The 15,956-nt window shown below is 36.9% G+C and overlaps 1 protein-coding gene across 1 annotated transcript in view; it reads left to right on the forward strand.

Annotated features, from left to right (window-relative positions):
- LOC119651468 (carbonic anhydrase) overlaps window positions 1-15,956 on the forward strand; it is a 69,160-nt gene that overhangs the window by 52,217 nt on the left and 987 nt on the right. Inside the window, exons 2-4 of the mRNA XM_038055076.1 lie at window positions 11,390-11,548; window positions 15,506-15,762; window positions 15,821-15,892. Coding sequence (XP_037911004.1) covers window positions 11,390-11,548; window positions 15,506-15,762; window positions 15,821-15,892 — 488 coding nt within the window. The remainder of the gene's footprint in view (window positions 1-11,389; window positions 11,549-15,505; window positions 15,763-15,820; window positions 15,893-15,956) is intronic.

Genomic DNA, 15,956 nt, shown 5'->3' on the forward strand with positions numbered 1-15,956 from the left:
AAAAAAACAAATAGTAGTTAATTAGTAAATTTTATTATTTGCTTGGAATAAATATTTACATAAATATGGTTTGTATAATACTAAAAATTTCCAAAAAAAATGCGAAGCAAGAGAAACGGTTCATTTTTTGATTATAAATATTTTAGCCGGGGAAAATTTTAAATATTTCTTAGAGCAATGAAATATACAAATAAATATACAATAAATTATTCTTACTAATGAAGGAATATTTATGAAAATGTAACATTTTATAATATAAAGAAAGAGAAGAATTTCGGATAAAACGGTAATCTTTCGAGTCAGGAATAAAAAAGGAATATACATAACAAATAACTTTACAAGTAAAGATTCTAGTGTATGTACCTTTCAAATGTTTTAATTTAGAGACTCATTCTTAAAAACAAAAACCATTCCCCATAATTTCCGAAATACGAAAAACCCAAGTCACATGTAAAAATAGATCTATCATAAATCAAAAATAAATACCTCCAGTCAAGTGAAATCAGAACCATCAATTAACTTCTTAGATATATCTTAATTTTGAAAGCTTTGATAACTAAAAACAACAATAATCACACTTGAAATAGATACGATAACAAAAGCTATTAATCAATCAAAAGTTTATTGTGTGCGAAAGATAAGTTTAAAACAATTTTCTAGTTTGTCGTACTGAAAATGCGAGTATGCATTGACGGGGTAATGTTCTATTGTATTTACAGTCGGGTATATAGATATCTTAATAAATACAATGGTGATAAGGTTCCGTTTGGAAGATATGCTAATTAGAATCACGTGTTTTTTGCTGCTAATTTAAACTTGTGGTCATGTGAGTAAAAGGCAAGCTATTATCGTTGGCAGATCTTCAGCGGTATATTAGCTATTGTAGATTACGTTTCTTTTTTTTTGCGATTTCAGTTTGAATTGAAAGTAAGGTTCATTAATAAATATTAACAGTATTATAGAAATATGATAAGTAGTAACAATAGCAGCAAAATTTCTTTAGTATATGACCCCTCCTCTTTCACATTGCATGTCAAACGTAACTCCTCTTATTAGCCGACACGTACAATATGTATTCGGGAATTAACACTACATATAATAGTTTCCTTTCCCTTCCACCCTGTTTCGTCTAGGAAGCCCTCACAGTATTGTGCCCATATGAGATTAATCCGGTAGGGTCTGCACTTCTAGATCTAGCCCCCCGGGAGAAGGTTGGACTTTCTATCCCATTCCTGAAGGTTCTGTGAAGGTTTTGAAGGGGGTAGGAAGAAATCCCTCTTCTTCAATTCTGATGAAAACTCATAGCGACCACTTTACCTTAAAATATTATGGCGCCTTAAATATTTTTTGTTAACATCATGGTAAAGGTCGAATTACCAGCTCTACCCCGCAGAAGGTGAACGATCTGGAGGGGATCTAATGGAAAGAGGAAGGTTTCCCCCGTCTCTAAGCTTGTTTAAGGATTGCGTCGGCCAATACCCTTACCAAATTCTAGCGCTTCAAAATGGGGCTATTTCGTGCCATAACAGTAAAATTTAATTACGAAACCCCCAACGAAGGAGTAAAGAAGTCGGGAAACCGAAAGTTTGACGCTAAAAGGTTTTTTGTTTCCCTATATGAGGAGCATAACGCTGATAACATTGGCTCGAGATATTTAAATCACTCAGTTCATCCAGGCAATGGCAGTAACCTGCCCAGAACTGAGCAATTTAAATATCCTAACGATATCTCTTCACTATAATTTTCAGTAATTGACTTCTATTAAGTTCATCCTAAAATCATGAAGTAATGTAGGCTCTTATATATAACATGATCCTACCAAGTTTGGTGGAAATCACACTATTATTAACAAAATTATAATAGATCAAAGTGGTCGTTTCTGGGCAAAATCAAGACTTTCAATGTCTCCATAACGCGAAAGTGGATATTCTCATATTATATATGCATATTTACGTGCTAACGATAATACTAATGGAACCCTGACATGATTTTATAAAAGAAATAAACAAAACTTTTCATACCTGAAGTCTGCAGCTTCTGGTTTCCCGGCTTCCTCCTTTCTCCTCCTCTTGGTAGGGATTCAACTAATATTCACGGCTCGTAACAGAAGGGAGAAATGTTGGATCTTCTACCACTTGGAGACAACCACTGCGCTATTTTCCATGATGACAGATACATATTTTCGAAATAGAAGATTGTGAACAGTTGATATCGGAAAATAGAGAAGTTGAAGAAGATACCAAACGAGCATTTTTTTAATCTCAGTTTAAGTCTATTGTAGGACCGCAGGGTTACATCTTTCATTGGCTTTGGCTTAGAGAATAGACCTCCAGGGGCTTCCTTACGAAAAGGTGTTGTGACTTTGCGCGTCTGTAGATTCTTAGTTGTACAAAAAACTAAGCAAGTATAATGCCTTTTTGGCATCCCTAGGGGCCTTTGAGATTTACAGGATTGATAAACTCTTTAAAATTTTGGTTTTCTATCGTCTCTATTTACTGACCTCCCCTCCCCTTAAATTGAATGCGTCTTGGACTTCAAATATTTTCAACGACGTCAATGGAGCTACATCCTTGTTCAAACAGAATGGGAGGATAATTAACCACAACTTCTCCAAAGTGAAGTGTAGCTTCGCCCGTTTTGTTTGACAATTGTCGACTTGTGATCGATCATACTCTAGTTTCTAGGTTCATTGGAAACTCGCTATTGGACGCTACCTGGTTAGATTTCTTCTTTTCTCTGACTTGAAATCTATAACTGATGTAGTGTGGAATATTTCGTGGATATATCTTTCTTGAGGAATAAAAAAAAATCCACATAGTCGGTTATTTGTGTGTTATCTTTACTTGATTATTGATGACATTACACTCCACCTCCTATGTCATTCAATTCTCTATAAATGATAATCCTACAGCACGAAGTAGGAGTAACTTTGCTGAATCCGGAGATGATCCTTTTAAGATTGTTATTACGGTGACATCGGGAAAACATATACATATATGAAAAGAACATTCGATCTTCAAGGATTATATAATTTTTTTGGAGGTAGCCATTAAGAGGCGTAATTTTGGGCCTATGGTTTGCATAATGTGACCAATATCCCGGCGGTGCTACATTCTACTTCCGATGAACCCCTTCAAAATATTTGTAGTTTTATCAGTAATTTCTGCATAATAACGAAAATTCATTCAACTAAATAAACTGCATATGTTACACATATGATTAGATTTCTATCTTCAGTAGAAAGTACAATCAATAAATGCATCTACACAAAAAGTAATATTGCAGTTATACATGTGTGTAAAAGCTCCAAATAGTTACATTAAGAATAATTTACAACGAACACAACACGTTCATATTCGCATCAGTAACTACAAATATTAATGGTGCATGTTATTGGCTACTATATTACACAATCAATTAAATGATTAAATGATTGAGCTGTTAGTTTTGCTGAGATATAATAACAGCATGCGCTTTTTCAATCTCATGAATTACAGTTCGTGAGAATATTTCAGAATTATTAAAGTTGCAATGTAATTTACACTGTAATTTTCAGTTTATAGATACTTAAAATTGTATTAAAGCTGTTAAGGCATATAAAGTTTAGGTTTATCAAATGAGATATCTAAATGATTTAACCTCTGAATATTTACCGCATTAAAAGTGTACTTATTATCTGATTTAATTGTTCATGGTTTTAACATTTTTTATTTTATTTTTTTATTATTATTTTTTTGATTTTGATTTTTAAATTTTTGGTTTTTGGATTGATGAGGCCCTGAGTCTGCATTCATTTTATGTCAGATGAGAACAGTGAAGAAGGAACGGTTCTTCATTTCTAGTGCAGGACATCTTAGTAAAAAAAAATGAAACGGACGGTTCAGTCAAGGCCTGTTCGAACGCTGGCATTCACTTCATTGACAAGCATGACGTGTTTGCTAATTAAAAAAAAAAGCATTTTACAAAAGAAAACACGACTAAGCCTTTTATTTTTACTGATTGTAGTCCCCGAAAATTATTAACCTCTTGATATTTTTTAAAAGGCTAACTTCAGCAGTGAAGCCTTCGATAGCCCCTTTAAACCTATTGTATTTAAGCAATCACAAATATCCAAGACCGGAGGCGTGGTTCGAACTGCGAGACTGGATTAAGTGTGCGAAGTTGATGTCTCGGCCACTTCGGCCATTGCACCGTCTAACTGTTCACAAACCTTATAATTCGGTGTTTCAGTATAGGGCATCCACACAGTCACTGGTGGAGTATAGGACACCGGCACAGCCAGATTGTGCTTCAGTTTCACTATCATACCACTTAATGCTGTGCCAGTGATAAACTCACAGAAACGAGAAACCCATAACAACTGGGATTCGAACTCAGAGCAGCAACCCAGAGCAGACCATAGCCATAATATTGTCATTGACCTTTATGTAAGATATAGAAACATGATTCTATAGTAACTCATTTTTCGAGTATCTTATAGTCATGGATTTAACGACATTTAGTTAATTTTCAAAATAATCACTTTTGTTTCCCTTTTCACAATTTTATTTGCAAAACCCTGTCATCTCCTAACTTCCTCCAAAACTCTAAAATTCACATAAATATTTCCAAATTTTCAAAACACATTTTCCTAATATTCCGAAAACGATCATTAACCTTATTGTTGTTGCGATCAGTTAGAAGAACTTGCCGGTCCCAAAACATGCTGTAAGCAGAACTATCACATGATCTCGTGAGCAGCCCAGGTTAGTATGCTAGGTGTTGATGGATGATGTTCGTGTATTGCACCGGAAGGAACTCGCCTGCTCTTTGCTGTAAAAATAAGCATGCAGCGGGTCGACTTGGCGATGATGTTGTGTCGCTACGTCAACCATGCCCCTGCCTTCGATGTCACGAGGCAGGTTCATCCGCTTCACGACAGAATTTGGATGATTCATTCGTAGTTTGGACATAGTAGTACGTATCCGCTTCTGGACGTTTTCCAGATCGGTCTTCGTCCACGGCAGCATTCCAAATGCAGCCAGCGAATATGTTCATTGCGCTTATCTTATTCTTCCCCGAAAGATGCGATTTCAGTACCAGCTCTACACATTGCAGGAATTCGAACAGAAAAGCATCTTTCGGATCACCAACTCGAGCATGGGTTCCTTGCAGAATCCCTAGATACTTGTAGAAGTCTGTCTCGGTCATAGCTTCGATTTGGAGGTCACCAATGCTATGTCCAGCATGTGGCTCATGATAATCTTTCCGAATGGGTTGGATTCGACACTTGTCTAACCCACATTCCATCCGAATATCACGGCTGAATATATTTACTATTCACAACAGACTCCTAAGGTTCATCAGTACCAACACACAGCTTTATATCATCTAAGTACATTAAGTCTGTTAGCTTGCACTTAGCACGTAGGCTATATTTGATTGCGAAACCATGCCCTCTAGTATCATTCAGTAACCATGAAAGGGGGTTCAGTGCCATGCAAAACCAAAGAGAACTCAACGAATCCCCCTGAAAGATGCTCGTCCGTATATGAATAGGCTCTGAGGTATTGGCACCCTCAGACGAAGACGCTGATAAGGTGGTATGCCACCCTTCCCCGACTCTCGCCAAAAACTTTATTAATTTCGGACCAATGCCATACCGACCTAGGACATCGATTAGCCGCATGTACACTATTGAAACCTTTGCCATAATCGATATAGCAACTAAAGAGGTTTTTAGGCCTCTAGTTGCTTGTCCTACAACCCCTTGATCCGACTCGGCAGCCCTTCTGCTCCTCGGACAGAATGTTGTTGATCACGAGATGCGCATTGTCCCTTCCACTAATAATGGACGTTGTAAATTTGTAGACGGTTGGTAAGCAAGTAATCGGTCTTGTGTCCGCGGGATTCTGCACCGTGTTATTTTTTTAGGGACATGGTAGGTAATTGCCGCAGTGAGGAAGGGTGGAAATTTCTCCGGCCGACTAATGACCTGATTTATGCTAAGCGCCAACCGACTGTGTATACTGCTAACTTTCTTGTACCAGAAATTCTGCACCCGACCCAGGCCACGGCTCTTCCAATTTTTGAGCTTTTTATGGCTCATTGAACTTCCTCTTCGGTAACATCCGCAAAATTCATACCAAGCATAGTGGCGTGGCGGGTGCCTTCGGCAGTGATCCACTAAAATATTTTTATTTTCTTATTTTTGTTTGTTCATTTTATTCTTTATTCTTGTGATATTTCTCCTCTCTTGGTGGACTCCGGCGACTCAGGATGGTTTTTGGCCATCCGACAAATCATATAAATCATTACAAACCTATTAAATATCAATAGCCTCCTTTTGGCAAAAGAATACCACACTGCACAAACCCATATTTTAATTAATTTCTGATTTTTTAAAATATAGATGAACCATAAATTATATATATTTTAATCAATAATATAAACTTCCTAAAGCAATTATTCTCACCTTTTCTCTTATTAACCTTGTTCATTTAAAGCTTGGCATTGAAAGATAAAGCTAATGAGACTGTTAGCTAGAAAAATCTCTAATTATAGGCATAATTGACTTTGAAACAAAGTATTTTTCTGCGAAATTTATTCAGCATCAATTTTTTTTACCTTTCATCTTCAGATGTGTATATTATGTTCCCTGTATTGTTATCATGAAAATAAAGTTAGGGCAAAGTCAATGAAAATTATAAATCCGAAAACAATCTTTATCTTTAAAGAAGAAATTATATTTGTACTTATATGAAACTTTTATCACCATTTTGTTTTCAAATTTTATGATTCCAGCAAATTTATTTTAGTATGTTATCACCTGAAAGATTTAATTTTACATTAATTTGGAATGACTTTCGAACGTTATCATTTTGCCAATCCAAAAATTAATACCTATAATTCATTTTGTTGCAAAATTTGCCATCTTGACACAATATTGACGCATTGAAAAAATCCATTAATCGATAATAGCAAATGCCTAGACTTTCATATAATATCTATCCATTCCCGGCCAGTAGAATATATGGTACTATTGGAATTTATGACACTTTTTTGTTGCAATGCGCAACACAAACGTTTGCCAACAATATCATTGTCTGAGCTAAATTAAGCCTGTTTTTTTTCCTTTTTTTCAAATCAGGTGTTTAAGGCAATCATATGATGAAGTTTTAGGTTATGTAACTATTTTTATATAATTGTTGCACATATACATATTTGAATTATTGAGTAAAATATATTGTTTTCACGTAGATATAGCTATCAATTCTATACAACTCCATCTAGACTAATTTCCGCGATACAACCTAAACTTATTGTATTTATTGTTTTTATGACAAATCTTAATTATCATCGATAAAACTTTAAAGATATAGCGACAGCGTGATTTATTATAATAAATTGAACTACCCCCATTTTGTTTTATATTTTTTCAAAATTGTTGCCGGGGTAATATTAGGCAATTTTTATATAATATACGAAAAGTATTATGAAATTTTTGATAAGATAAATAAGAAATAAAATGAAAATTATTTCTTGGGAATAATTTGTCTTATCAAAATTCCAAAGGTATTTTTAAAACTTTGTCGTATTTGATAATATTTTATAAAATTGAGTTTTTATGGCCCTTTTCCCAAGAAAAATCTAAATAAAATGGTATAATTTTAATGTTAGGAAAACTCCATATACATATGTAAACCTCTAGATTTAGATCTTCTGCTCTGGTTGTTTCCACTTATTTCTTAATGAATCGAAAAATTTGATTTGAAATTTTTTAGATTCAACATACTACCAACTTAAATAGAATAAAACATTCCCAATTATAGCAAATCAATATGCTATCCATACAGAACTACGTACCCATTTTAATAATAACAATCGACTCGTCTATACCTCAAATGTATCTGACGCTGCAATTTATTCCAATTGAATCAAATATTGCGTTTGAATAAATTGAAATTTATTAACACTGTGATTTGTGAGCACGCAATTCCTTCTCTTATTATATAATTGAAACAATTGCCCCCACATCCAATAAAAATTATTATTGAGTTTTAGTTTGATTATTCCTACTGGCGAATTGTCAATTGCTTAAAGTGGGATTGAATTTAATGGATAAATGGCGGTTGTACTGTTGTAAATTGTATCTATTCAATGTGGTTTCAGCTTTTTCCCGATTGAGATGTATATCTTTTTTTCTTTATATTTGGTAATATTTTATTTATGATGTTTTTATAATATTTTTGCCATTCAAACAAAAATATCAAATGAGCTATATCGTATTACAGTATTTGATAAAATTTTATGAAAAATAGCAACATTTGTGGAGAAAATTATATTAATTATAAGAAGCTAACTACACTTCAGATGAACAGATATAAATTTGATTGAAAACATCTCTATATAAAAACATGTTCATATAAGGGTGAAGTTTGTATTCTTATGGAAAAATGATAGTCTAACTAATTCTCGACTTTGCAGAATTAAGAGTACATTTTTCAACCGATTGTTTTTCATTTTCTTCAGCCTTTGTCGCGTTAAGAAGCGGGGTCAGCTTTATTTGTCAACCAATTCCAATGGTATATTACTCTAACTAGAGAAAATTTCTAAGTCCACCGTACAGATGCTAGGCGAATAAGCTATACTTATATGTCCAACAGCAATTTTAAAAACTGAGAATGGTAACAACATCTAGTATTTTCAATCTCATTATACGCCCTGGCAGTTCGTTCTAATTTCTAACTTCATTCAGAGTACAATAGGTCATACTACTTTTTGGACGTCATTCATGGTATGTTCGTTTAAGGCCACAGTGAAGCGCGGTAGGTGAAATGCACAGCCGTCTACTCTACATCGTACTCTTCAGGAAAATTACTTAGAGTCGATTTTATAATCCTTCGTGTCCCAAGTGAACTCCTAAGTGCTTCTATGTTTCCTCTCGTTCTTCGTTCTTTGGAGCCATTTTTAACACCCTTGGAAAATGTATTGGCTGGAATGGTTAAGGTTCTTTGTATGGAATTTTATAGGTCTCTTTTGGTTTCTATAGATACTTGTAAAATAGTGTGCATGCAGATTACTTTTTGTCACAATGCGTACGAGCAAAGTTAAAGGATATTCAGGTCTTTAATGATAACTACCATTTTAATGGAAAGCTACTCTACGAATACCTCCAGAAGGACATATTTCTCTACTTTTTTCCTATCAAAATGGGTTTACTGTCTTCTCTCACACGCACTTTTCTCGGAAACGACTGCATCAGATGGGATGAAATTTGGTGCACGTATACATACTACTTTTTGGCCCCCTACATGAGGATGGATGATTCCGTAGCCTACATAACGACGAAATCTATGAGCGATACCATTCCCGTCAGGCTGTGGATAAAATCCGGCTCAATAGGTTACGGTGGGCCGATCACTTAATCCGGATGGATGAGGATGATCCAGCCCGGAAAGTCAATAAGGGCAAAATCTATGGTAAAAAAAGAAGACGAAGCAGCCCCTGGTTCTAAAATGGAGCGATGGCGTAGGCCAGGACGCCAGACAGCTTTTAGGGATATCGAATTGGTCGACCTCGGCGCAAAACCGGGATGCCTGGAGTTCCTTATTAAGGCAGACCCAGACCGGATACCGGTTGTTGCGCCGTTGATGATGATGATAGATACTATGTTATGCCATGCATAGGGTTAAAATCATTATATTGTGTTGAGTTTAAAGAGGTTCGCCAAACAAGCGAAGGCGGGATACAAATTTTATTCTCCGAATATAGCCAAATCGATCAAAAAATAGGGGAATGGGGAGTTAAAAAGTACAAATTTAAAGCGAAAAAATCTGAAAAACGATCCCAATCTAGGTCTTAAAATACGTCTTGTATCTATCTCTGTTCAAATGAAATTAACAATATCAAATTTCTATATTTTCGAATTTTATTGGAAAGCCCTCCATCTTTGGATTACACCATTTTGCTGGATCACTATGACCTACAAACTACAATACTTACGAATGAAATCGCTGTTTAAGGGAATGTTCTCACATATGAAATACACAAAACTTTTCATACCTGAAACACCAAGATTTCAGTTCACTACTTGTTTCTTTTTCAAATTGTCTAATTTCCAAGTTTCAATTTAGGTTTAGTTAATCCTTCTTAATTTGACTCTCATTTTGCATTGTCTAAATCTATCATTCGCCCTAAACATATTATCGCTACATGACCAAACTTAAGGGGGTCATCCCGTGTGTCGGATCCGCTGAATCGAATTTTTTTTTTGGCATCGATTGTATCTAGATATAATGTAGAGTATATGGGCAAAGTGATTTTTTGATATTCGGAGTTGTTCGGAAATTACAGTGTTAAACACGTAATAAGCCACATGCCAGATTTATGTCGATTGGCATAATAAAGCGCGTATTTACCGATCCGAATGATGTTCGAATGACTTCGCTAAAAGGGCAAGAATTGAAGCCAAGGCTGCCCATGTGTTTCTTGGAGAAACCTAAAATTTATGGACTAAGCATAGCAGATTAATGGTCAGTTAAGATTTTATGGCTACAAAATCGCATTCTACTTTTCAAATGCGTTCTTCTCGAAACTGCATATTGAAAATCAGCTGCCACCATAGCCTAAAATCTATCCAACGAAATCCTTTGAAATTTTCATGACTTATTCAAAAGATATTTCTACGGTCTGCAAACTAGGATAATTGCGACTCATTCAGTTGTTTTTTTTTTTTAATTCACTAAAGAAGCCTTGAAAAAACACCAAAATTCACAACAAAAAAAGCTTTCAATATTTGTTAATAATCCTAGTTAAGTCTGTACGTTAAAATGCGGTTCACTTTTTTCTTAAATGTGATCACAGCGCCCTCTAGCGTGGCAGCAGGAAAAAATATCTTTTTTTGGAGATAGACGTATAAATCGACCTGTACTTCAATAATGAACTATGCTATTGGGCTGGGAGAATTATTACGTATGCTCAAGATATTAATAAATATATGGTGGAAAATTCGTATTTGTATCTTTATCGAGTTCTTCACAAAAAAATTCTGAAAAAAACGGCCTTCACACGAGATGACCCCCTTAAGATCTGAATGGTCAATTAAACGTAATTCGCTCTCTGACCTAGATGCTGAATACTTCCATGAAGAAGGGTGACTTCATACTGGGTATATATTGTAGTTTAGTTTAATGGGCAAAAGAATTGTCCTGAAAAACCTCGAATTTCAATCACCATTAGAGGCTGGTCTTAAAACCAAAATTACTATGTTTCCTTTACAAATGCTAAATTTCAATACTGACCCACTTTTCACTTAATATACATACGTTTTTTCAGGGACATAATATAACATAGTTTTTCAACCTATGCAAATAAAATTTTAATTCAAAATTTCCCTTTCTCTTTACAGGACCCGATATGTGGTTGAAAATGTACCCACAAGCTTCTGGGCATCGCCAATCACCGGTAGATATCAACACATCTAATACGAAGCGTGGACGTGATTTACAAACTAAACCATTGACATGGAAGTACATCCCAGAAAACACTAAGAGTTTAGTTAATCCAGGTAAGATCATTTCCACTGATACGTCTTCAGTTATACATATGTTTGCACAGGGAATATTATCATTCAAAATTCGGAATATTCAGGAATTCAGTATTAAATTCAGTCGAAGGAATTTGTTCATAGTCTTACAGTAGTCTAGTCACTAGACAAGAAAGTACTAATGTCAATTTCGTAGGAATTCCGTATCACATTTCTTTCAACTTTTCATTGTTATCCTTGAACCATTGCCGTTTAGCAAACGATCCAATATCTGCTCACAAACATAGATTGATTGACATGTGTAGCTTTTATTTCTCCTTTTTAGATAGCTATCTATCAATATCTGTTTGCCTGTGTGTTTACCACACTCAAATTGGTTGAAAAAAAAAACGGCTAACGAAAGTTTGAAAGAGTAACATACGTAATCCCGTGGAATTTTTACATGTGCCCATATATGCGAAAAGGGGATGAAAATTCATTTATCCAACAAGTATGTCGGGTATCGCTTTGAAAGGATTCACTTTTCAGAGCTGGTCCAATTTTAATATTGGTCGGAAAATATGCGGGTGGACCTTAAAATGTATGTTTCAATCTCCCTAGAAGCATAAAATTGCAACAATACTATATAATACTATACCAATAACATAGCACAATACTGGAAAGTTTGGTGGAAATCTTACCATTATTAGCAAAATTATTGTGGATCAAAGTTATCATTTTAAACTGAATTTACTTGACCCAATCATTGGCCACTAAAGTGACTCACTTACTAAAGGGGCTAAAGGGATACATTATATTTTTAATTTTTTAAGGTTTTGTTTGTAAAGCAAAATCGGTTCAATGTCTGTCCGTCTGTCTTGTTGTCTGTCTGTCACACCCACTTTTCTCAGAAACGGCTGTACCGATTGATACGGAATTCGGTGAGAAGATGGGAACTGTGAACGCTCATGCATTCAGTGAGTTACATGCTTTTATGTCGAATTTAAGAAGAGGGGGGGGGGGGCGGCCTCCGAACATGCAAAAGGAGGGTATATATTTTTTTCCACCAAATATAGTCAAATGGCGAATCAAATGAAAAACCTCGTTTAGTACTTTCCGAAGCCGGTCTTAATTTTGACATTTATTGGAAAGGTGGGGAATGCAAGGGGCCGAAGGTGTTCATTTCCCCAGAGACTACTACTATATGGTGCCTAGGCATACCGATATTTATTCAGAAAAAAAGTTAATAATAGTATAATGGTTCGAGACAAAGTAATGTCGTATTTGTGATCGAATTTTAACATTTTATTTAAGATACTTAGAATTATCCGATTTAAGTCAAATATGCGCCGTTTCATTCGCAAACTTATAAAACCCCCCCTCCTTATTTGCAAAAAACTCAGACAGCCACTTTTCGCAAGCCTCTTTTGAGGCCAACTTAGTAGCATCAAGAGCATTTCGCATGGACCGGAAGAGATGGTAATCACTTGGTGCCAGGTCCGGACTATACGGTGGGTGCGATAGGACATCCCATCCGAGCTCCTGTAGCTTCTGGCAGGTCATCAAAAATGTGTGAGGCCGAGCGTTGCCCTGGTGGAGCAGAACACCATTCCTACCACCAAACGCACAGCAAAACCTTCCTGGCCTTCCGGCCTTGGCCATGGTTTGGGCCGGTTCGCCGCGTTTCGACGACGATCTTTTTCGCTTGAGATTTTCATACTTTTCATACTTTTCATCACCAGTCACCATCCGCTTCAAAAATGGGTCGAATTTGTTCCGTTTCAGCAGTGCATTGCAGGCGTTGATTCGGTCCAAGAGATTTTTTTCCGTCAACTCGTGTGGCACCCAAGCATCCAGCTTTTTTTGGAATCCAGTCTTCTGCAAATGGTTCCAAACGGTTGTATGGTCCTTACCCAGCTCCTGGCCAATCGAGCGAATGCTCACATGCCGGTCTACTTGGATGATTTCCACGATTTTATCGGTTTCTACGACGATTGGCCTACTAGTACGGGGTGTATCTTCGGCCAAATCGATCGAACCAATGCTGTGCTGCGCGAATCGATACAGTATCGGACCCATAAACTTCACAAATTTTTTTGGCCGCCTTCGTTGCATTTTTACCTCTCAGGTAGTATTATAATATGACGAATTTCTTCCTTGGTGGACTCCATCTTTGACGCGCTATAACTTGAGACTGAAACGTACGATCGTACCTGTAGCCCAGATTGTCGTCTTCAAATCGCTGTATAGTATGACCCAATGTGATAAGTACAACACAAGATATGTTTAAGTGTCGCCATCTATTGACAAAATACGACATTACTTTTTCCCCAACCTAATATTATAGTTTTTAGTAATTGGCTGCGAACAACTCTCCCTCCCCCCCCCCCCCTTAAGTTCTTCCTAACATCACGAAATTTTGCAGCAATGTATAACATAGAGCATGATCCTACCAAGTTTGGTGGAAATCACACCATGACTAACAAAGTTATAATAGGTCAAAGTTGTCGCTTCTTTGTAAATTCAGGACTTTGAATGTCAATTTCACCTGAAAATGGATGCTCTTACATAATATATGCGTATGTTACGTGCTATGTACTAATGGGACAAATTTATACTCAAATATGTTTATCAAAGAAACACACAAACCAAATTACGTCGTGGGGCAGGATCAGTTACGAACTGCGCCTCGTGTCGTTATTTGCAACTTTCCTTCGAAGCTCCTCTTTCTTCAGCAGATTGTCGATGGCCTTCATTAATTTTCCCACCGACCTTCAAGATGTTTCAGAGGCTAGCATGTGGTCCACGATATTCTCGGGTGTCCATCTGTGTGCGGCGAACTGCGGGGAATTAAAAGCAACATGCTTCGCATCCTCCGGAATCGTCATGCATGTCGGGCAATATGGGGAGTCATCACACCCGAAACGATAAAGGCATGCACGGTACCCTCTGTGTCCGCTTAGGAATTGAGTTAACTAACCTCACCGTGCCTTTGATCCATTTGGAGACATCTGGAATAATCCCTCGTGTCCAGCGTCCTTTAGGTGAATCATTCCCACTCTTTCGCCATTCCAAAATAGATTCACTTCGCACTAATTGCCGACCATATGCCAATTGTATATGATGGGTTATGGAGGCGTCGAACCTCGTTCGCCAAGATGTCGATGGGGACCATGCCTGCTATCACGCAGGCTGCTTCGGGTGATGTTGTACGGTAAGCGCACGACATTCGCAATGCACTCAATCGGTATGGGGCCGTGATTTTTCTTCTATTTGCTTCCAACTTCAAAGACGATGCCCAGATTGTAACTGCATAAAGTAAGATGGAGCTGACAACTCTCGAGATAAGGAGCCGATGGCTTTGCCTAGGACCACCTATATTTGGTAACATTCTTGCCAACAATGTAACAACCCCGAAAGTTTTGGTTGCTAAATTTTCCAAATGGAACTTGAATTTCAGTTTTTGGTGACTCCTAGATAAGCGTTGGTATGATGTGTTCATCAATCCTGATCTTTATCGATGTTTGTTTCCTTCGCTTGGTGATGAAAACTACCTCGGTTTTATGCTCTACGAACGGCAGGCCAGGTTCCTCTAGCCACGATCTGATTTCAAAAATTGCCTCGTTTGTGAGTACCTCGATCTCATCAATATCTTGTGCCACGTCAGTCATTCCGATGCCGTCTGCGGACTCAATGATTGTCACTCCTTTGGGCATTTGCAACTTTCTGTCATTCATTATTATCCACAGGAGAGAACCGAGGACTGATCCTTGTGAAACCCCGCAAGTTGTTCTAAACGTCTTAGATCCATGTCCGAATTATTATATAACACAATATCCTCTCGCGGAAAAATTCCACGACTATGTGCCCCAGGTGTTAAGGAACGCCCAATTTGGCTAAAGTCGCAATTATTTTGCTCCATTTTGCCATATTGCCGGACAATGAAACCAAAAAATACCAAAACTCCAGGAATTTCATTTCAATCAATTCCAATTTCAGGATACTGCTGGCGTGTCGATGTCGATGGTACTGGATCCGAACTTACTGGGGGACCACTAGGAGACAATATTTACAAATTAGAACAATTCCATTGCCATTGGGGAAGCTCAAATGGTAAAGGATCTGAACATACGGTCGACGGAGCGGCATATTCAGGAGAATTACATTTAGTGCACTGGAACACAACAAAATATCCAAGCTTCGGTGAAGCAGCTGCCCATCCCGATGGATTGGCTGTACTGGGAGTTTTCTTGGAAGTAAGTTTGCCCACAAATAATCAGTGTACATAGTATTCATATTCAACCTCTATTTCAGGCTGGTAAATATCATCAGGAATTAGATAAAGTCGCTAAGCTCATGCCTTTCATCAAGCACAGGGGCGATAGGGTAAGACTTGCTTCTGCTCCTTTATAAGGATAATTATTTATAACTTCAATATCTATCTCCTCAG

The sequence above is a fragment of the Hermetia illucens genome, chromosome 3 (assembly GCF_905115235.1).
Source record: "Hermetia illucens chromosome 3, iHerIll2.2.curated.20191125, whole genome shotgun sequence".
Classification (NCBI taxonomy): domain Eukaryota; kingdom Metazoa; phylum Arthropoda; class Insecta; order Diptera; family Stratiomyidae; genus Hermetia; species Hermetia illucens.